The 23,082-nt window shown below is 39.4% G+C and overlaps 1 protein-coding gene across 2 annotated transcripts; it reads left to right on the top strand.

Moving 5' to 3' along the window:
* Positions 1-17,459: 17,459 nt before the first annotated feature.
* Positions 17,460-20,196, top strand: fgf20b (fibroblast growth factor 20b). 2 transcript variants are annotated; one of them, XM_085902950.1, is made up of 3 exons: positions 17,460-18,190; positions 18,393-18,496; positions 18,805-20,196. In XM_085902950.1, the coding sequence occupies exons 1-3, from the start codon at positions 17,899-17,901 to the stop codon at positions 19,045-19,047; spliced, it is 639 nt and encodes a 212-aa protein (XP_085759076.1). In that variant the 5' UTR covers positions 17,460-17,898; the 3' UTR covers positions 19,048-20,196. The 2 variants fall into 2 exon arrangements, with proteins under 2 accessions (XP_085759076.1, XP_085759075.1); XM_085902949.1 differs by having other exon boundaries at positions 17,465-18,190; positions 18,802-20,196.
* Positions 20,197-23,082: the final 2,886 nt, after the last annotated feature.

Genomic DNA, 23,082 nt, shown 5'->3' with positions numbered 1-23,082 from the left:
CGGACGGGACAAGCCGTTGTTCTCAGCGGAAGAAAAAAAAACCGCTATGGGGGAAATAAATTAATATAATCAAGTGCACACACGTGAACGCTTTGTGGCGTTTACCTAGACTGGCTCTGGTCCTATGAGAATAGATAAATAAATATGGCATAACGAGTCTTGGTGTGTGCAAAAACAAAATCGACTTCACTTTCTTCAATCAGAGGTTGTCGTTTTTTCACCAATGACATGATAAACAGGACAAGCATGCTGTCAACCTGTGGTTTGTGGCCCTCTAGTGGTCCGTAGCGGTATTGCAGGTGGTCTGCGAAATATGAAATGGAAAATACTAATTGTAACATTTTTAAAAATAAAATTTGATTAATATTTAGACGTGATTTATTTTTTAGCTAATTGTGTAAATCGTTTACTCATCCAAATTATATCAAATGCAGCTGAAATTCCCAAAATAGACTTACATATGCAAATAAATAACCTGTATAAGGCTATCCTCCCTCGGTACAAAATAAAGTAGTATTTCGCCAAAGCAGTGTTGCTTCTTGGTTATAATGGTGGTCCCTTGGACAAAATCAGTTGAAAACCCCCGGTCTATATAAAAGTCCTTTTAAATTAATTTAGCCGCGGAACACTCAACAAAATACTTCATTTAAGCCTATTGCAAAGAATGATTTTTCTTCGAAAGCGCACGCACGCAGTAGGTGCAAAACAAACAGCCATGGAAGCAGCAGTTAGATTGGAATAGAGTGGACCTTTTAACCTGAACCTCTTAATAACGTAATTTAAATAAAAACATTATTTTAATGTAAAACGAATTGCTCAATGGTGGTGGGGATAAAAGATTTCTGACTGTGCGCTACCACTCTCTAGCTCCGGTGTAACACGCCGTGCCTGGACATAAAGGGATGCGGGGAAAAACAGTCTCTGTAAAAAAAAAAAAAATGCATACATGGAGGCGATAATTTGTACTGATTTGTGATTTTAATTTGTAGCAAATATTCCCGTCATCAGTTTTCTTCATTGTACTCCAGGTACAAGGGCCAAAACCCCTTTGTGACAGCAAAATGCCTGTATATTAAGGGGTAAGCAATGCATCCAGTATTGAGGGGAAAAAAAAGTCTTTATAAACATTGGGGTCAATGTTGAAAGTTTCGAGGGGCAGCAGCAGGGGGCGCTGTTAATTGCTAAAGTGCACCGTGCGTCCGTTTTAATCCAATAGATGGTGGTAATGTTCTACTTTTTCTAGGTAGTAACAAGTTTAGTCGTCCCCTTTGGACACTACATTAGGTACAGTTACACATTTGGGATATCCATTAGTGATCTAAACTACAGGTAATCCAAAACCAGTTTGAATACTATTGTTGTGGCCAAAATGAGAATATTGTAGATTATTTAGATGGATATAGTAGATAAATTTAGAAGACAAAATTTCAGGCAATGAATGAATAATTTTTACGTTCCGGTGAATTGCTGCTAATATTATATTATATTATATTATATTAATTATATTATATTATATTATATTATATTATATTATATTATATTATATTATATTATATTATATTATATTATATTATATTATATTATATTATATATTGCACTGACTAACTTAAGTAACACTAATTTAAGACCTGGTCGTGGATCTCAGTACCAGGACTCTCACCCAGCAGTCCTATAGTTAGGAGTGGGGTGATATGTTTGTCCTTTGTCATGATGTCTTTGTAGCTTTGATGACTTGTTGTTTTTCTTCATCTCATCCTGTCTACATCACAGGAGGGAGGCAAGCATTGCAATGCATATTGTGTCACGTTTTGTTGCCACCTAGTGTCTGAAATGGCAATTAATTGCCACCAAAAATAATATAGACATTCCTACTCTTGTTCACTTCAACTTGTGAAAATGCAAAAGCGTTCTGCACGATATTGTGGATTTATGTCACATGTGAGGTCCTATGAGCGAAATCAACCCATTATCACCTTCAATAATTGTGACCTTGTACTTCTTGTGACTACCACCAAGACATGAAAGAACAAGCATGGCCATATTTCTCATTAACAGTGGTTTCATGGCATTAATTATTTCATTAATTGTCCAAAATGAATAGATAAAAAAGAAAATGAAACCCAATTTCATTTTCTTGATCAAAACATACATAAACTGTGCTTGTTAGTGAAAAATGGATCATCACGGCCTGACGGTCCTTTTAAGAGCTCCAACGGGACATTAATGTGCCCCAGCACATTGGTTGAGAATCACTGGTGGAAGTTTGACATTAATTTGGGGTGATGTATTGGAAGATAAAGGTAATGGTGTTTTTCACTCTAGTCATCATGATTTTCATTGTCAAAATGTGAAATGCCTCTGTCTTCTTCAATACCATACATGGCATGGTTTTTTTTGTAGATTAATTTGGGATGGTGGATCTTCAGGAAACCTTGTGAACAAATATGGGCCAGTCTGAGCTATGAAACTCCAGGACTGAAAATGATTCCCACTCTGGCCCTGTTGACCAGTTAGAAAAGGTACAATCCTCCAGGTTGCTCACAAAGACCCGAAGTGTTCAAAGACAATCAAGAGATAAAGTTGAGCATTGTGAAATGCAAATCGTCAAATTATAAGTGCCACATAAAGCAGGCAGATGCAAGTGTCAATAAAGGGCAGTGCTCCAGTTGACACAAAACATAATCTCCTTCTTTTCATCCCCAAGGTGATTTCTTTAGAGTGAACGGAACCTTGAAGCCATCAGGTAGATAACACATCCAAAGATAAAGCATACATCGCTGGATTTTCCCCGAGCAGTATGGACACGTTGAGCTGTCAACAGCGGAGAAGGGGGGTCAGCTGTAGCTTTTGGGAAGAGGTCAGGCCTCTTGCAGACTTTTCTAAAGCAGATTAACCTGATACTTGAATAAACAAAAACAAAAGTGATGAATCCCTAAACATCTCAGGCTTGGCTGGTGACTCAAACATTGGGCCTATTGATCTCCACTCAAGCATTCAACGGGACTAGTTACTTCTCTCACCAAGGGCCCCTCCAAACGGGCAACACACACAACCTAACAAATGGCGTAATGACTTCTCTGTGACGGTTCGCTGTTTTAACAAGGTGTGGGCCATAAAATATCTCTTAGCCTAATGATGAGGCCCACTTGGTTATCAATAGAGATCTAGCAACATGCTACTTGAGGCTGCTGAGGGATATGGGTCTCTTATCGTGCAGGTCAGGATGAAGATACGGTAATCTATTCGATCACTTCCTCCTTGTAAAAGCAGGAAAAGCATCATTTATTCTTGGTCAACGTTTGAATGGATATGCATCAGCCAATCACCATCAATATTCATATGCACATTCGTACTCTTGTCCACTTCAACTTGTAAAAACGATTTTGTGGAGGTGATAGTGGGTTTTTTTTTCCTCATAGGAGTGCACATGTAATCTCAAAGACTTCCAAAATATTGTGCAGATCACTTTTATATTTTCACAAGTTGTAGTGGACATAAGTAGGGCTGTGCACGTGAATCTTTTCAATTGGACACTATTAACAAAATGTGACAAAGCAAGCCAGGAAACAATAGTATAATGTTTTTCCTCCTTTCCCTGGCTATGTGAAAAAAAGTAGCCCATGCAAAAAGAAATAATGGGCGTCGTTAATACTGTATGTACTGACTGTTGCACTAAAAAAACATCTCTACTGAAATTTTCAGGGGTATGAATTTTTATGCAGCCGTAATTTTTACTTGCCAATGTTTAGCCCAATTAATGAAACCTATATTGGATAGGAAAAGTTTACGCACTCCTGTTAAAAAGCTTTTTGAAATAGACAAAATTGAATCATTTCACATTTTCATACCACTAATATAACATATTATATATATAACTCAATTGGAAAATTCAAAATAGATTTTTGAGAGGAGTAATGAAATTAAACAACTGAGTTAATGTGGTCACACAAGTGTTGTCAGCCTTATACAACTGTTGTGTGACTGTTTAGAATCAAACAAAAGATTTTTCCAAACACAGGTTTCAAAATGTGTTCAATATAATCTATAATCTCAAGAGGTATCATTGGTGCATTCACAACGCTGAAAGAATATTATGCCTACAGTGAAGCATTTTGATGGTAGCATTATCCTTTGTGGATCTTTTCCTTCAGCTGTAACTGGAGCCTTAAGGTGTGAGTCAAGTTGGTGCAAATTCTAATTAGCAATCAGTGATAGCACCAAACTTTCAGGTTTCTGCTCCAAAGCACAATTGAGGGTTTATCAGGGGCACTTTAAATTGTAGCTGATCTATGTTCTTTTAACATGAATTTGCACGTGATTGGTTAATTCTGACCCCAGCCACATACCATTTATATGAGCGTGGGCGCACTTGTATGTATTTTTATTTCCTCTCTCAAAAATTTGAACAGGAGTGCGTAGATGAATTAATAAATTTACATTTCTCACTATCATTTAGATTTACAACTTGAAGAAACTGATAGAAAACATTTACACATACATTTCATTGAATGTGAACTTGGGTGAGAAAAGCTGTTGACAGGAAACGCCACCAGCACAGTTGCACATACAAAGCAACACTTAACCTGGGCACTAGCAAACCACAACAGTTTCAATGTATGCAAGTCATTGAGGGGATATGAACACGTGAGACCGTATTTACCTCAGGAAAAACAAGCACACCTTTCTTAAAACTTAAAAATGGACCATCAATACTGAAACTGTTTTGGTCAGTGCTCGAGAAGAAAATGCAATCACTGTGCATTACATGATTTGTCACATTCCCTGGATTGTTTTGTCAAGTGCATCAATACAACACGACTGATCAACTGGATCTGTTTCACACTGCTTCTATTGCAATTAGACTGTGGTGCGGCTGGCAGCTAAATATTAACACTGGCATTTACTTAACTGTGCCCAAAGCTGTATATATGTTAGTTAATAGCTGTACAGAGATCCAACCATTGAATAATTACTCAAAGTTAATGTTTAATATCTCATTGTGACTGGATCCGAGCAAGCGGCCGTTAATCCTGCACAGTACAAACACAAGCTGTGCAACGCAGTCCTTCCTCATGCTACTGGCGTCATAGCAAGTATTTCATTGAAAGGAAATTCACAAGAGAATTTGAATTAACAACAAAGTTTCTACTTTACTCCATAAACACGAAAGTGTGTGGAGATTGTGGGAGAACTAAAGAAGAAAAAGATCAAACATTGTATTGAATACCCATATAAGCAAATAAATAAACATGGCATTGCTACCTTGGTGAGATCAAAAAACGGAACATGCTCCGGGCTTCCACATGCTGGCTCCTTCTTTTTCAAGTCCTACAACACTGAATGTCAGCTCTTAGAAGCTGAAATATTGTACTTTTGGAGTTTTTGTGATCTACTTGTAGATTAGGGAAAAGCCAATGGACCAGAAAAAAAAATAGGTCCAATCGATTCAGCTGATTTAGTAATGAAACAAACAGTACAGAAAAGAATTGTGAGATTGTTTGAATTTAGAGTTCCACGATATGTTCAAACAGGCCAAAAAGGAGTATGACAGGCATGTTGTACTGTGTTCTGTCTGGGAGGCCCTTCATGTCTGACATGAGACTAGCTGCAGCCATGCATGCATTCTCTTGAAGCAATGAATCACATGCACAAGGTGCAGCATGCAGAGTGAAAACCTGACAGGCGATTCACGCAATGTTGGCGCTGTAACCGAAGCCTCATCATTTTGGTGCTATTTCATTAGGTAAATGCAGGTTATTGAGTCCCTTCCTTCTTCTGGCTCAGATGTAAAGCAGCGGGGTGCAGATTTTTTGATGGTGGCTGTAATGCCATATGGGATTTGAAAATGGTTCTGACTGGAGCACTTTACACAGGTGCTTTCTTTGTGGTGTCAAACCACTTTAACTCCACGTTGCGGATCTACATCAATTTATGTGTTATGTGCAACAGATGATCACAGGAACAACACTTGACATCCTCTTTCCCAAGAGCAATCTCTACTTATGTTCTTGAAGAATGGCTTACAACTGTTCAAAAAATGTGTCTGTAATTTTTTTGTTTTTACATGTTGCTTGACTGCGAGAGGATATGAGACAGCTGACCAAATACCACCTCCGTTGTGCTTCGCTGCTTTTCACCAGAAAAGGAGATTTACAACATGAGCTAATTACCGAACAACTCCTGAATGCGGCTTATACTGTTGCCATCTCGTTCCATGAAAAGATCCTGATATACTTGTAATTAGAAGACAGTGGGGAAAGCCCAACCGCAAGCCTGAAGACATGTCTGTTATGTGTTTTGCAACCATTTCACTTTTGAACTTTAGCTGGAAAGGTACCAACAGTAATGCAGAGGAAATCAAAACAAAAAAGACACACCTAAGGTTCAAGTCATTTGGCCGCATTCTGAAAGGATGGAGCTGTCTATCAGGAGGTGTGTGCGTGTGCCTGCGTGTGTGTGTGTGCGAGGGAGCGAGAAAGAGAACGAGAGAAAGAGAGAGAGAGAGAGAGAGAAAGAAGGAGAGTGAGTGCTTTCCACAGTGACGCTTCGCCTTTTCTAACTGGTATCGTCATGGACAATCCCATCACAAAAGGCAACCTGAGCCCAAATACCACTTCGCAAGAAACTGTAAAAATAAAACATGTGGGTCTGGACAGAAACAGTGTCAATCTTCAGTTAAGAGGTTTTTGAAGTACAGCCTCTCGGCCAATCCTGACAAGTACATAAATCATGCGCACAGCAGTACCACACACGCTTTACATGCACAAGACAAAGACGACAGCAAAAGCTAAGATAATTGCACAAGGCAATGAGGAGGATTTCAGTTAAGTAATCTTGCATGACGAAATTCCTAGCAGTCAATGCATTTTTGAAACACAGCACGTAGGACATCCAAAAAAACATGAATGCATATGTTGTGAGGGAAGGATCTGGCTTGACTGGAGGTGCAGGCTGTAAAAGAAAAAAAAGGAATGGTGCATGGAAGAAATAGAGCATTAAGAGAAATTCCATACATAATTCATTTAGTATTTTAGAACTGGAAGACAGTCAGAAAAAGCTTTCAATTGATTTTTTTTAGTCATAGCCATTTGGTTTATACAATTAGTGTTTCAGTGATCATGCATTGTCCTTTTGAGCGTCATGAATGCATGAATTTTTTTTTTACCTGCAAAGCGTATTGACGTTTTCAAATCTGGAGTGCTAGTTTTAATGATCTTTTTGAAGGTTGTGCAGGCTTCAGATGAATGAAAGATCTTCTAGAGATGCTAAGGTTTGGCCCAGCAAAGCTACCCTATGCCACGTGTGAGTGATAAAACCTCAAAGCGAAGCTCTTATCTCTATACAGATATGCATGTTTACATCCACCTGCATGTAGCGCATGAGATGAAAGCCTCAGACATGTTTTACCCTGTATGGACAATTTCATACTTTAAGAGGTGCAAGCATAGATGCATTCATTCATTCATTCATGCATGCATGCATTCATTTGTTTATTCATTACCAATAATACCCGGATGAATGTGAATATCGAAAGCATACATCTCAAGACAATCTGAGCACCGCCAAAATTTTAGAGTTCTTTCGATTATTTTTCGAGTATGTTTAACAGGCTAGAAAAATATCAAAACAAACAGAATTTGGTATAAATGTAATATTTTCCCCAACAAAAATACAGTACACCCCCCATTTGCTTTAAAATGGTTTGACCCACCCCACCTATTGCACCCACGCTTGCGAGTGGCCAGCGCCAGCAAAGCATAATTTGCCTGAAGCAGTTTGAACCTTTCTGTCATACCCCTGATGACCCACTCCCACACCTCCTCAGTCCGTAGCACCCCTTTAACCTTTGATCCTTGCATTGCCTGTATTATCATTTTAAAGAGCTGTCAGGATTATGCGATAGGCTGTATATTAGTTCACAGGTACAGGTTTATAGGTAGATCTTTATTAGCATCATCTGCAACATTAACTTTTTTTTTTTTGGTATTTTTTCATTTGTATTTGTGCCAGGAAAACTCCTTTTTCGAACGTCCCTTCTCAGAATATCTGTTTAGAAGAAAGTTATGTAAATGTTAGTCTTATATGCCTTCAGAAGCATGCTTCTTTCCTGTCTCTCAAAATCCGTGAGATCAGTAGTTTCTATAATCATTCAGCTCAGCTCACTGATTGAAAACAGCAAAACATTCATCTAAATTTAAGGAATTTTACAAAACATATAACTCTACCTGCGCAGTATACATGTTATATTACGATATATAATTCCTATATACAATATTCAAATTGGACACATTTCATTAAAATGTATTTATTTATTTAATCCTTAGTTTATTTATTTATTTATTTATTTATTTATTTATTTATTTATTTATTTTACTGCATGTGTGAAGACTAATCGTATTAATTCATTGAAAAACACAATAGTAGAATAGAAAAGACATTTTTTTTCCTATTTCAATTGCAGTTGGAAATTCTCTGTATTTGATCAAAAATGATGCTACTCGATTTTTATATTTTTTAAAACACCCTTTACAAAGTTTCTAACTTTTATAATAAATAAAATTCTCATAAATGTCTTTTTTATTTCCATCCATTTATTCGCATATAACAAGCAAAAGAAGAATCTGAAGGCTTCATGGGGCTGTGCATTCCACCAATTAAAACATAACAGAGAATGCAACAAAGGTTTACTCAGCTTTGCACTGACTTGTTGAGAAAGAGGTATCCTGTTTAGTGGATGACAGCTAGAACAGCAAGTACAATTAGTCAAGAAACCAAAAACAAGATGTTCCTTTTTCTCCCCAAATGCGGCATCAAATAGCATCACTAAGTTTGCTTAAGGTGTTTACAAATGTTCAAAGTCACGCATCCTAGATGAATAAGCCATCCAAAGAAAGAGAGCACGCCTTCAGACAAGAGTAATCTTCTCACGCTGCCTGATAACATCTTAAAAGGTGCCTTTTTTACTTCATGCTTGGTGTTCCCCTCACACAAACACAAGCTTTACTGAACTGAGCTGACCTATCTCGACACAAACCCAAACAAATTTAAAGCCTACGGCCTGTGATCGTGTTTGGGTAACAAGGTGTAATACATTCTCAAGTGATCTGTCACTGATTGAGAATGGCCGATTCGGGTTTTGTGTCGCGTCCTTCAGCTCCCTTTGTTGTGTGACACGAAGATGGGAAGTGTCACAAGCCATCTCGGAAGACTTGTCTCCTCTACCTCTGAAAGCATTCCCAAGCTTTTGTTTGCTTAGGAAGATACAGAATCGAGCAAAGATAGTTCTGGGTGACTGCTTGGAGTGTTATGGGGGCAGAATTTGCGAGACATCTAGGAAATAGAATGCTTGAAGGTAAAAAAGGTAACGTCTTTTTTTTTTGCTTCTATCATCCCAGAGCGGAGCATACCTGTTGATATAGAAGTCAGAGGAAGATATGCACATGCCAAAGTTCACCTGAAACTTCGGCACACCAAAGTGCTCCGGCTCTTTCACTTTGGCAGGTATGGCCCTATAATGACAAGATATCTTTGCCTTCAAAGCCTTTAAAGCTTAAATGGGTTGAAGAGAGGAAAAAAAAAAATACTTTTAAGATTCCAGCCATGGCTCACCAATACCACACACCTTCACTCTTAAAGGGGAACCCCCCCACCCCTTCCCTCCCACCAGCTCAGCCTCTGAGCTCAAGTAGATGTTGTTAGACAATACAGAGAATTCCACAGAAACACTTCATACAGAGTGGCAGTCCCGGAGATGTAATCCAATGCTTCATAATGTCCGCAGCGATCAGGGGGTGGCCAGCGGGGCAAGTCTCAACTTAGCTGGGTTCAAACGGCTCCCTCATTCTCAAAAGCAACGCTTTGTTCCCAGATCAATCCAGTGCTTTTTTTTTTTTTCCTCCCTCTGACAAAGCCACAGCGTTTAACAGCAGGATTAAAAGCCCCGAATCCCAATACTGGCACTTAGCTAAAGCAACACAGGAGAGAGCAGAGTTGGGAGAGATGACGCTTGACTGGCTCACCTCACCCACTGAGCGAAAGGTGAAAACCTATTTGTCCACACTAGTTTGATATTAAGGAGTCCAATGTTATTTAACAACTACCGGTAACAAGTTAATGACATCCTTCTCACAAGTTAAAGCTTGTATGAATATAAAACTACACAATTGAGGTAAGGCATACAACACGATAACTCTGCCAGAGTGTTTACAGCAGTAGTTATGATTGAGTGAATGTGACATATTTTAAGAAGAAAACAACAAGACATAATTCTCATTGTTTGTCAGAACATGCTTTGACAATAATGTTGTGTTTGTTTTGTCCCTCTCAACTTGAATCATAAGCCACTGATGAATCTAGTTGAGTTGTGTTATTTATATCAAAATATGAAAGGTTTTGCTAACTACATTAAATCAAATAATCAAATACAATCAGCTTTGTCCAAATGATATGATAAAAAAAAATCTATATCTTGCTGGTGAGGGTCAGTGTTATTTTCAATATTGTTGACAAGTTTTAGATAAATAAATATGTATAGAACTGCTACTGTCAATTTCACACGGGGAAAAAAAACAACCAAAATGTAGTTATTGGGTCTGCCATGCAGCCATATTACTTTGGGATAAGAATATTTCTCATAAGGACAAGATACTTGCTCATTACAACAAGAAAATTTCTCGTCAGGACGCTAAACTTTTTCTTTAGGATGAGAAACTCTCTTGTAGGGACGAGAAAGCTTCTTGTTCTAACAAGGAACACGTTTAATTCGTTTTTTTTTTTTTGCTTGTCACTTTAGGTCATAGGTGTCAAAGTCAAAGCCCGGGGGCCAGATACGGCTCGCCGCATCATTTTATGTGGCCCCCAAAGACAAATTGTGCATCAACTTCATGTGTCAATACTCAAGTTACAAATGGTCTTCATTTTAAATAAATACAGATATTGCTCGCAATTTTTGTTACCATTGAGCTTTAAAAAAATATTTGAACAGTTTTTACTAGTCTCCAGTTTCAAACTCAGTTATTCATCAGTTTGTTGACGGTCGTAATGGCGCTCCGAAGGAAACTATGACTATGATGCGGCCCGCGACAAAAATTTGTTTGACACCCTTGCTTTAGGACGTTTGTATCGTACCATTTCATTTTGAATTAATTTATTATTTTAACGACTTCATAAAGGGTCAATCAGGGTGTGGTCATGGGCCACCTGCTGCCCATTCAGGTATAGTACAATATGAATCCCATTTTTCAAGGTATATGTGGTGAAATGGCTTTAAGCATGTGGCATGACATGTCAAACACTCCACAAATGCTGTTTCAGTAAGCCTATTTTGTGATGTCTGTCTTAATAAAACAAAAAGTTAAACGTTTCTTTACTTAGTGATCCATACAAAAATATTCAGTTGTGTATTTGATGTTGTCGTCAAATTTATTTATGCAACCCTTAATCCCCAAAACGTCTCAAAGAGGTTTACATGCTCACAGCTGACAAATATGACCGATGTCACCTGATCTTGACCCCCAGGAGAGCGAGGAAAAATAAATAAATACAAAAATGGGGAAAATTGTGAAACCTTAAGAAGGGCCATCAGATGGAAGGACCGCCGGGCTGCAATGGATGCCGGAGTAGGCAACATTTGACACACAATGTAATATGAAACAAAATGAAATAAAGTAGTGTAGAAGTCTATTCAATCGGGAGGACACCTTCAATCAGCGCCTGCGAGGAGGTGGTCCACCTCAGATCTTGTCCCGGGTCAATTGGTGCAGAGTCCAGACATCAACTTTCAGTGAATAAGAAACCAGGAAACAAAAAGTGAAAACTATGTTTATGTGGACAGCTTTGTGCCCTGTGTATTGCTGCCCATGCATTCCAATGGCCAATAAAGGAGCAGATAAGAGAAGGGTGTCGTAAAAACACATGGTGGATATAATGACATTGATAACACTGCCAATAACCTTGCATTGACACATTTTAGAGCCTCCATAGAAGTATGGGATGATAGTTGCTATGTGATCATCAAATGCTCAGTGTGCTAATAAGAATAACATAAATGGCAACATACATTATTAACTCATTAAGAAGCAGAGGAAAGTTGCCCTTGCAATAAGTCAAACTTTTCTCCAACAACTCCGATAATAATGCTCACCATCGTATTACATTGCATGTTAAAAAAAAACACAATAAAACTGTCAAAGACAGCAATTAACATTTTTAAACAAACGCGACAAGAGAATAAGGACAGCAGGTCAGAAACCTCAAATGCCAATCAATCATAGCAATCAAAATGTCTCGTCATTACATTTATGGCAAGACTGTTGTATTGCTTGGTTACTGTGGATCTCAAGTTTGTTGCCACATAAGTGAGCCATAAAAGTGGGGTTGCTGGTAAAGATGTCTATCTTTATGCAGGTGTTATGACTGAAGCACATCAAGCCTGCACATATTGTCTGATGACGCATCCAATGTGCTTTTCAACGAGTTGCTCTCTTGGAGGCTTCCAATTTGGACAGTTTGACAAGGTTATTTGTCAGGAGAAAATTTGTAAATGTTTTAAGCAGAAATATATATATGTACATTATATATTATGTATACGTAGATTAAATATAATTAGAAATTTCTTTCTTTCTTTCTTTCTTTCTTTCTTTCTTTCTTTATTTATTTATTTATTTATTTATTTATTTATTTATTTATTTATTTATTTATAATTCTTGTTATAACCCTTAAATTGATATCATCATATCTAAATCTGACTGCAATAAGATTGATCATGTAAAACACAAAACAGAACAGAACATTCTGTGCTTTTCCTTCAACTTGTGCGGCCGACCTTTCAAATAGGAGCCAGCGGATTCAAATTTCCAAAATCTACTTTAAAGGGTTGGTAAGCGTCATCAGGGCCATAAATCTTTGCAGGTGGAAAGCAAAGTTGGAGGTATTTATTTGATAACTGGACTGAGTTGTGATCAGGCAAATTGTGACTGAGCACATGGTCAGTTTATCAAGCAAAGCAGTAGCAAAGATGGGACCAAATTTGCAGTCATACTGACATTAGGGGGTTTCAAATTGGAATGCATCTACTGCAGTTCCCAAAAACATCCAGAGTCCTAATCTAACCAACTTTGGAAACCCCCATCCCCAACCACTTAGATGAAAATCAGCTCACATAGTGTTTGTATAAACACGTCAACAAGTTAAAAAACGCATATATAATCACCTCAGTGGACTCAACACGGAGTGGTGTGACAGATTTCCCATCAAATCTCATAATTCATTGCTCTTTTTGGTCTTGAGAATTTACATTTTGGGGTATTTTTTTTTTACAATCGTTTATTTGGATGTGACATTGAAGAAGAGCATCATACTTTGTTTTTGAGCAAATAAATATACAGGTTGTTCACGGGGTGAGAATCAGAGGCAGTGGATTGTTTACATTTGCAAGAATAAACCTGTAGTTCCACATAGCACCAGTCTGTTCTCTGCTTTTTTTTTTTCTTTCCTGCTGATGTAATAATGCAGCCATCGTTAACCCGAGAACTCCCACAGGCATTAGGCCTAATTTCTTGTTGATAGCCTAAGACAGTGGAGAGCGATACACCCAAGCGCTTATCCCCTTGCAATTTGCAAAGAGCTGAAAATGTGGTTTTGACATGTTTTGTGTTGTTTCATTGACATTTTTTTTAATAACTATCTTGGCATCAGTACCAATTATTTTTTTCCTTGGCAGTGTCCTCACTTTTGGTTCATTTGCTGGAGTTGAGCAATGACGATGCACGTGCTCACGTCTCCATTCCTGACCATAAGACAGAGCCTGCAAACGCTCCTACGCATTCATGAATTATTGAACAGATACATTTCTTTTCTTTTTTTTAAAGGATGTAAGATTTCATAAAGACAAAATGAAACGAAACAGGAGCCTTGCTTGAATGTTAAAACAGGGTGCATGATGTGTCGGGCCCTACTTTTCATCCTTGTGCACAAGATAATTGTCCAGTCCCAGCCAGATCAGAGCGGCTGGTCTGGTGAGGACAGAGTGGATCTCTCAGTCAGGTGGCACTGTGCCAGTTCTAATGGGTACAGAGAATGTGTTTCCCCACCGCTTAACCATTAACCCCCCCCTCACTAACTGACCCCACCAATCATCGAATGTCAGCCCTGCGTACCAGGGAAGTTACCATCCTCCAACAGAAAATCATTTTCTACGGCTGTTTAGGCTTGTGGGGAAGCTGGAGGCTATCGCAGCAAAAAGTGATCATCAGTTCATCACACTTGGGACAGGCAACCATTCACACGCCATTCACCTTTCAAACGCTATGGAATTGATCCCTCGTTGGCTGCTCAAAAGTCAGCATTGTGTCCACAACAACAACAGTGACCTAGTTTCAGATATAATAAACCAATTAGCAACAATACAATGGCCGCAACCTATTTAGATTCATTTAATAATGTGTTTATTATTGTGATGTGTGGCGAAAGCCCACACTGCATAATTTGAGAGGTATCAAGATGTCAGTAGCATTCAGTGTAGTTTGACATCACTGCCAAAAAAAAAAAATCAACACATTAATAGATATATTGTTCAATAAATACTTCTCTGAAAGTGTTGTATAAAACGAAACAATGATATCTAATTTCTGATACATCTATGACAGGTGTGGTACATTTCTCTCTTTGTGCTAATCCCAGTTTACTTTTTGGTGAAACTAACTCCAATTCGCATCTATGACCAATATAGCGTCTGCAAAAGATACCTACTATTTTGTTTAACAATTCAAAACTGTTGCAAAATGTCATAGTTTTTCTTATTGACTGAAAAACTATGTAAATAAGTTTACAGATACATCTTGTACTTCATCAGTACTTGTTCAATCTTTATATCATTTTGTCAGTTGTGCTTTTCAAAAAAGTATTTTCTCTTTTTATAGAGGGGTAGTCAAGTTAAAAAATTGTCTTTACATTATGTTCTATGCGCTCACATAGTCTATACATGGCCTTCTGATAAACATGATGTTTGTGGAACAACAATTCAGCAGAAAACTTCACAGGGGGCGGCCATTTTGCCACTTGCGGTCGACATCACAGTGCCTAAGGGCTCAGGTATTGACTGTCGTGGCTCACCAGTTTTCTGGGTTTGGTCATGTGATGTTGGCAACCACCTTCCCCTCCCCCTTCGGCCAACTATATATGGTGCATAAAAAACGTCTGTTTGCTCTGGAAGCTGCCTTTGCAACCACATCCTTGTTCAAGTATCCGTCCTGCGATATGAAGCTGCCTTTGCGACCACATTGCTATTCAAGTATCCGTCCTATGATTTAAATCCTTCTATATTCGTGACAAAAATTTGGGTTGGACATCTTTTAGGTCATATGGTCACTGTGCTGTTTCAGCACCAAAGGGCGATGGACAGCGTCTGATAGTGGAGTAGACGACTATACTTTCACATGCACTTGATGATGTCATCATAAAGCCAATCTGGAAGGCGTATCAAGATTATACCTTGAACTGAGCTGGAGTGAAGAGTCAGCATGATGCTAATGTATTAAAATAGACCCTGGAGTACTTTTGTATTCTTTTTTTTCCAAGCATTGACTGCTGGATTAAAAATTGGACCGAGCCAGGAAGTTTGGTTAGTTTGAGACAACTTTGAGTTGTTTTGAAAATACAACTGAAATTTGTTGGGCTGTTTTATACAAAAAAAGATGAGTTTTCTGCAAAACAACCCAGAAAGTTGGTCTTTAACCCACACTAGATTGTTTTTAACCTGGATTTTCAAGGGTGTAGACTCACACTGGTTGTTGTATGTCTTTGATAGATCAGAGTCTGCCCAAGACATATGCAAACTACCAGCACTGGGCACTACAATCACTAGGGGGCACCCAAAAGCAATTCACAATCAACACAGCCTAAAGTAGTATTCATTTTTGTTTGGTGGGTGGGGGGATGTGGTAGCAGAGGTGCCTGAACTAGCGAGCACTAGGTGCACCCCCCCCCCCCCCTCAACCACCACCACACAACACACACTTTGCTTTTTTTGTCACGCATGGTATTGTGGAGTGGTACAAGATGCTTACTTTTGTGAAACAAAAATCACCAATGCACTTTTAGCACAGTCGAACACAGTTAGAAATAGACAACATGAGAAAGCACAATACTGCAACTGTTTGTGACAAGCTCAAATGTGCAGTAATTACACTTTATAAAACCTGCTTGTTTCTTTATGCTTTTAAATATGCTATTTTTCTGTATTAAAAATACATAGCAAAAGATGGTGGTGTTGTAAGGGCTGGAATATATTAAAAGACTTCAATGTATTTTAATAAACAACAATAGTTTGTAATAAACAAATAGAGTTTCAAGCTTGGTCACAGAAAAAAATTAAACCATTAAGTCAAGGTATCACTGTTTGCTTGATTAAGTATTGTGTACGTGATTGTTGTTATGTAAACAAATTGTTTTTACAGTGTTTAAATAAACAATTACTCTTTTACACGATGTGCATAGTTGACTGTCTTATTTTTATTACCTTTAGTAAGCGTACATCAGGGATCATCAACATGTAGCACAGAGCTTTTTTTATGACCTTATCAATGCATAGATGCTTGGTCAGGGGTGCAAGGCGGTCTCCATTTGCCATGTCACATGGGCGGACAACTACATCTTCCACAATTTTCAAGCCAATATAATGCACAGTCTCCAGCAAGTCTATTTCTGTTTCTACAATGTAAAGCACAATGTACACATTCATTCTGTATTCCGACCTCCCTGATTTTAATACCAATTAGGGATGTTGCTAGGGCTGGCCAGTAAAAGATTACTTCCATCTCACAATGGCAAACAAAGGCCCAAACACCCCTTACACCCAAGTCTACCTGTGTAAAGTCTAGCAAAATACCAAAAGAAAAAAAAACTCCACCCATGGGCACAGTTAAGGCTGTCCTTTGCTCTAGACCTGCGCTCCGAACAAAACTAGGACATAAGTTCGTTTGAGGTTTTCAGAAGTATAAAACTCCTTTGCATTAATAAGTACCCAAGAACTAAACCTACACTGCTTTTTGTGTGTGTATATATATATAAATATATAACTTGCGTTTTTTCCTTTTTGTCTTTTTCAACTTGTGGCCAAAATAAGGCATAAAACTATGATGCAGTCTGTCATCATGCTTTTGTAAACATGCTATTAAAACTTTTTACCGCAGCATGATCCACAAATATTTACATCATTTGTTACACACAGTGTTTGCAAATCGAGGTTCCACGGCACATACATATATATGTATATTTTATTTATTTATTTATTTATTTATTTAATTATTTATTTATTTATTTGTGTGTGTTTTTTTTTACTTATGTGTGTAGATGTATATACTTATATTATGTATCGTCCGTGAATCAATAGAGGGCACAAACTCAAACTTTGCTTAGGTCCTCGTGAAGGCGTGAATCACAGTACCCTGTGGCAGAGAAGCGGAGTGGGGGGGGTGCAGCCCCGCCAGGACTTGTCTCAAGTGTGACAGCCCCGCCCACTACGTCTCTGCTTTTGCACCTGCTTTACCTTGCCTGCCACTTTGAGCGCAAACCTCCCAACGAGCTGACTTACCTGCCCGCAGTGCAGCTTGTACGCATCCTTTAATCTCCCCTCCACGGACCCACAGAGGCATCAACAACCGCAATGACCCGCAGGTATGCAGCGTGAGGAGTGGTAAAAAGCCAGTGAGCGAGCGAGCGAGCAAGGGCAGCGCGAGAGAGAGCGAGAGAGAGAGAGAGAGACAGGAAGAAGCCTGTATTTGCAGAGTGAGGACAGTGGAGAGAAAACATTGCACAGCGTGGGTCTGTAACGGACAACATGGAATAAGTGATCGTGGCGGCCAGGTTCGACGCCAAGTGTACTCCTCGGTGAACTTCGCGATGGCTGCTTCTGCTGCTGCTTCTCTCGGGGAATTTGGTGGCTTGCACGGCATCGACGGTATTGCGCACGTCGGATCCCATTTCTTCCTGACCCCAATCGTGGACAGTCCACCGACCCTGTTGGGTGAGCAACTCTTACCAGGGGACAGACTGTCCCGCAGCTCGGCCACGGATTTAACGCACCTCAAAGGGATCCTGAGGAGGAGACAGTTGTACTGCAGGACTGGTTTCCATCTGGAGATACTTCCGGATGGCTCTGTGCAAGGGACCAGAAAGGACCACAGTCGTTTCGGTACATTGTCCTTTATCTTAAAAAGATGAGAGTACAACAATTTGAAATATGTGAAATTGACCTAACCCTAACCACCGCCCCACAAAAAAAAAATCAAACATAGGCTGCTTGTCTTGTGTGTCATTAAAAAAAATTGCATAGTTGTCAAGTTGTTTACAGTATGACTAATACACTCTTACTCTGCATGCTGTGAAATTTCCAGGTATTTTGGAATTCATAAGCCTCGCTGTTGGCCTAATAAGCATCCGAGGAGTGGACAGTGGACTCTATCTGGGAATGAATGACAAAGGGGAACTGTATGGCTCTGTAAGTACCTTATTTTGAAAGTACCTTATTTTGATAGATAGATAGATAGATAGATAGATAGATAGACAGACAGACAGACAGACAGACAGACAGACAGACAGACAGACAGACAGACAGACAGACAGACAGACAGACAGACAGACAGACAGACAGACAGACAGACAGACAGACAGACAGACATTTTGAGGTGCATACGTGTGTACAGAAAGCTGCACAATTGGACACCATATTGAACACCGTAGCAGATCCACGCTCTTTTGTGTTTGAAAGAAATGTTTAAAAAATGCTTTTCCCTTTGTTGTCAGGAGAAGCTGTCAGCCGAATGCGTCTTCAGGGAGCAGTTTGAGGAGAACTGGTATAACACATACTCGTCCAACCTCTACAAACACGGAGACAAAGGGGCACGTTACTTTGTGGCTTTAAATAAAGATGGGACACCAAGGGATGGGACTAAATCCAGGCGACATCAAAAATTCACACACTTCTTGCCCAGGCCTGTTGACCCTGATCGCGTGCCAGAGCTATACAGGGACATCCTGGGTCACAGCTGAGACCTACCAAGGTCTGGCCTGGAGTGGGAATAGCTGTTAGCGCCCTTCACACGCAGACGGTGAGCGACGGGGGACGGACACAGCCAGTGCAGGCTGGAGGACAGCGGCGCAACCGGCAGGGATAAAGGCACCGGGGCCCCATCTAGGAATGCACGGGCATCTCTCAGCAGCAACGGAGAGATGAAACTGTCTGACTCTGTCAGTCTGCACGCTCAGCACGAGGGGGGTCATTTTGTCCGTGTGGACGGAAAAGCCACAAAGTACCTGTGAGGAATAGGAGTCCAAGCGGAAAGGGCCATCTCGGCCAATGAGCCTCTGGGAACGTGTTTATTTGGGTGCTTCGTCTGCTTGAGAGGACCTTGAAGGAAAACCGTGACTTTTTAAAAAAAGAAAAGAAGAGCTAAAGTGTATCGATTTATTTATTCCTTTTAGATACGTATATTTATGTTATATATTTATTTATTTTCAGAATATATTTTTACATTTAGATACCTGCAATATAGAGAAACCACTAGAAATTGTATGAATTATGTAAAGACTGAAACACTGTACTATTATTATGTCTTATATCCAGAGAAAAGCTCCACCATATTGTAATGCCACCAGGAATCTGATCAATATTGGTGACATTTGTAATGGACCCTGTCATGGACCTTCTCAATGCATTTCACTACAAGTCACAATTGAAATAACACATTTGGCACGAACAATGTGTGTCATTAAGAACCTTTTACAAATGTCAAACACAAAATACAAATATGATCGATCAGAGCTAATTTATGTTCAAGGTTACTTTGGAAAGCCAAGAAGCGCACTTTGACTGGTTGCCTTTATCAGCCACAGTTTCAACATATAAACTTGCTTACAAGATCAATGTTGTCTTTCTTCATGGGCTCCATCAAGTTTAGAGGCAGTTCATATAGAGTTGATACGCACATAAAAATATCAAAGTCTATAATGCGCTGAATGGGCCAATAACAACTGTGACCTCCAGACCAGGCCTGACAAGTTAGTGGCTAAATAAAAACGGAGGTCAGAGTGATAAAGATTATGTGACCTCTGCCGCCAGCTTATTTTTTAGATGGAAGTCAAATGTTTTTTCTTTTTTTTTTTTTTTTTCAAAAAATAAGATAAATATATCTCTTCCAATATGTGTCACTGTCATCATTATAACAATCATTAAGAAAATATACAACAGACCACTTGAGGTCTCATGAGACCAGTCCAGTTTAAGAGCTGTATAAAAAAAAAAGTCTTCCTCTGGAAAGATTTATGCTCCTTTTTGATCAAAAGTATCATTACCGTAACTGACACTGTCGGAGAAATACTAATTGAACAATATAGGTACTTTTGGGTTTGTAGTTTCTAATATTTGACTCATGTAGATAAGAGTTAACCAAAATGGTAGTAGAAGGTTGCTGGATGAATTTGTAAGCAGTAAGGAAAAAAAAAAGATGAATGTCTCAGTACTATATTTTTAGGATGACACATTATTATGTCATATCTGTGCACTGTTTTCTCCTCGGATGAGAGCAGATCTGTACTGAAGCTTGAAAGCTGAAAGCTCAGTCTGTGATGTGCGTGCATGCAGTTGATGGTGAGTTAGTGGGAGACAAGCCTACTGCCAGCTCTCTCTCTCTCTCTCTCTCTCTCTCTCTCTCTCTCTCTCTCTCTCTCTCTCTCTCTCTCTCTCTCTCTCTCTCTCTCTCTCTCTCTCTCTCTCTCTCTCTCTCTCCTTCCCTCTCTCTCTCTCTCTACTGTGTGATCATCTGGGACTTTCCCACTTGCACACCTTGAACATCAACACGCCTCTGTCATCGATTAATGTCAGCAACATGCAACCGGAATTATCACCTGCGTGCGTGTGGACCTCCGCTGTGTAAACACATGCATGCCTATCGTGATCCACAACTCTGATGTGCCAAAGTCACGACTCATCTTTCTTTAACTTCACACAATAGAAGTGATGGAAGGGGTGTGGTCATCATTCCTTTCCTGTCCCATCTCTTCATGAGATCCAAAGAACACAGTATGTATTGTGCAAAAAAAGGCTTGATGCCGCTTTGTTGTTGTTGTAATGAGTTCTTTGCTAACAGCTTGATTGAAAAAAAACAAAGCCAACAATAACAGCAGCAAAACCAAGAATTATATTGGCATCACACATCTGTTATCCCGTGAACCCGTTTCAACTATCAAACAGCTGGACCTACACATGCAGGCTCACAGATTTAAATATCTCTGCACTTTTGTTGACAGTTTGGTCTTGGTTGTTTGTTCCACATTTGAGTTCAATAAGACTTTTGCGTTGTCCCCCCCATTCTTACTCATGAGCATCTTTTGGAATTTACCTGCCTCCTGAGCTTCAGCTCTTCCAGGTGGTGTGCAACTACTTGCTGAAAACACTCTCTCCCAAGCCTAATGGATGCTCCCTGACTTTCATCACCTCCTCAACGCTGGTCTTGAAGAGCTCTTGGAAACCCAATCAAGTCGTGCATATGGGTGTGTGCGTGTGTTTATAGTGAGTCCACAGTCAAGCAGGTGTGGAAATCGGTGATCGGCCACTCCTCTCCCAGACTCTGATCTCAGACCTGCTGTTGAGACACGCAGAGACTTAGCAGGAGGTGAGAAGAAATAGTAATATAGCCTGCTTTGTTGTCTGGCCCTGATGATCCCAGGGCATCACTTCTATATTTGGATTGAAATTTTTCGAAAGGACGGGGAGGTCCGAAGAAGCTCACCTGTAGCATCTCCTGAGAGTTTTATGTCAGATGAATCCTGTGATTATTAATGAAGGGTTAGTAAGTGAATTGGCTTGTGTGTGTTTCTATGGAGGACACCAGCAGTTTAAGTGATTATCAATTTGACATCAGGTATCAACTATTGTATGGTCCCCTTATCCATTATCCTATCCTGAGTTGTGGCTGACAGGACTTTGCGTTCTGACATCGTCGGCAAGGAGCAATTAGAGCAGCATACCTGATTTACTCACACTCAACATTTCAAGCAGTCAGCTCCGGTGGAAAATATCCTACTCTGTTTGCATCTCTATCTCCGTGGAAACAGTTGAAAGAAGCTATCGTTAGACATGATGGCGAGCAAATCCTCTACAATCAAATCCCCAAATTTGGGTGCATTGGCAAGTACGGAGAGAATGACAGAAGTGCTTGTGTTTTTCTAGTATTCAATTTTAAAACTCACAGCTGACAGAATACAGCAAACAATAAAGTTTTACACTTCCATCCATACCGATGGATAAATCTATAGAAAACACATGCATAAGAGTTCCTCCGAACTGTACGGCAGAGATGTTAACCACTGGAGCACAAAATTTGAGCCAGACTTGACCTTTATTGTCACACACAGTGCAGGCAGACCAAATTACATTTTAAATATCCAATGACAAGCTACGTTCACAAACATACTGCAATCGTCCAATAGATTCCAGTGAAAAAAGGTCCTGAATCCTCACGTAAGTGACCAAGGGGAAGATGATTTACACCCGGGATTGGTCACCAGTCGATCACAGGGCACATCAGCTGTTATACTCACAATCACACTTACGGACAATTAAGAGTCACTTCACGTAATATGTATGTTGTTAAAATTTGGGAGGAAATCAGACTACCTGGAAAAAATATCCACTCACAGGGAAAACATACAACTTGATATCAAGTGGACATTGAAAACCTGAAGCAGGCATTTTGACATTATTTGACAATTCAACAGGTAAACTGACTCATAAATAGACATGGTAGAAATTCTAACATGGTCTATATGCTATAAATTGGGAAAAAAACACTTGGAAGGTATTATATCTGGTGGTGTAAGCCTAAAGACAGCAAGTTTTTGTCATAGGTCAGCGGTAGTTCATAATAACCTTTGTGCCTTTTGTTCATATACATTATGAGGGTTTACCAACCTAAATATTAACCTAACATCTAACTAGGCCTAATGTGTTCAAGGGGCAGTGATAATCATAAGTGATCAAACTAATTATGTACCTTATTTTTTTCTTGATTTATATGCATACATTTT

This window comes from Syngnathus leptorhynchus, chromosome 2, assembly GCF_054491065.1.
Source record: "Syngnathus leptorhynchus isolate UIUO chromosome 2, UIUO_Slep, whole genome shotgun sequence".
Lineage (NCBI taxonomy): Eukaryota > Metazoa > Chordata > Actinopteri > Syngnathiformes > Syngnathidae > Syngnathus > Syngnathus leptorhynchus.
The sequence above is the reverse complement of the archived record's forward strand: the minus strand, read 5'-3'. Positions and strand labels throughout refer to the sequence as shown.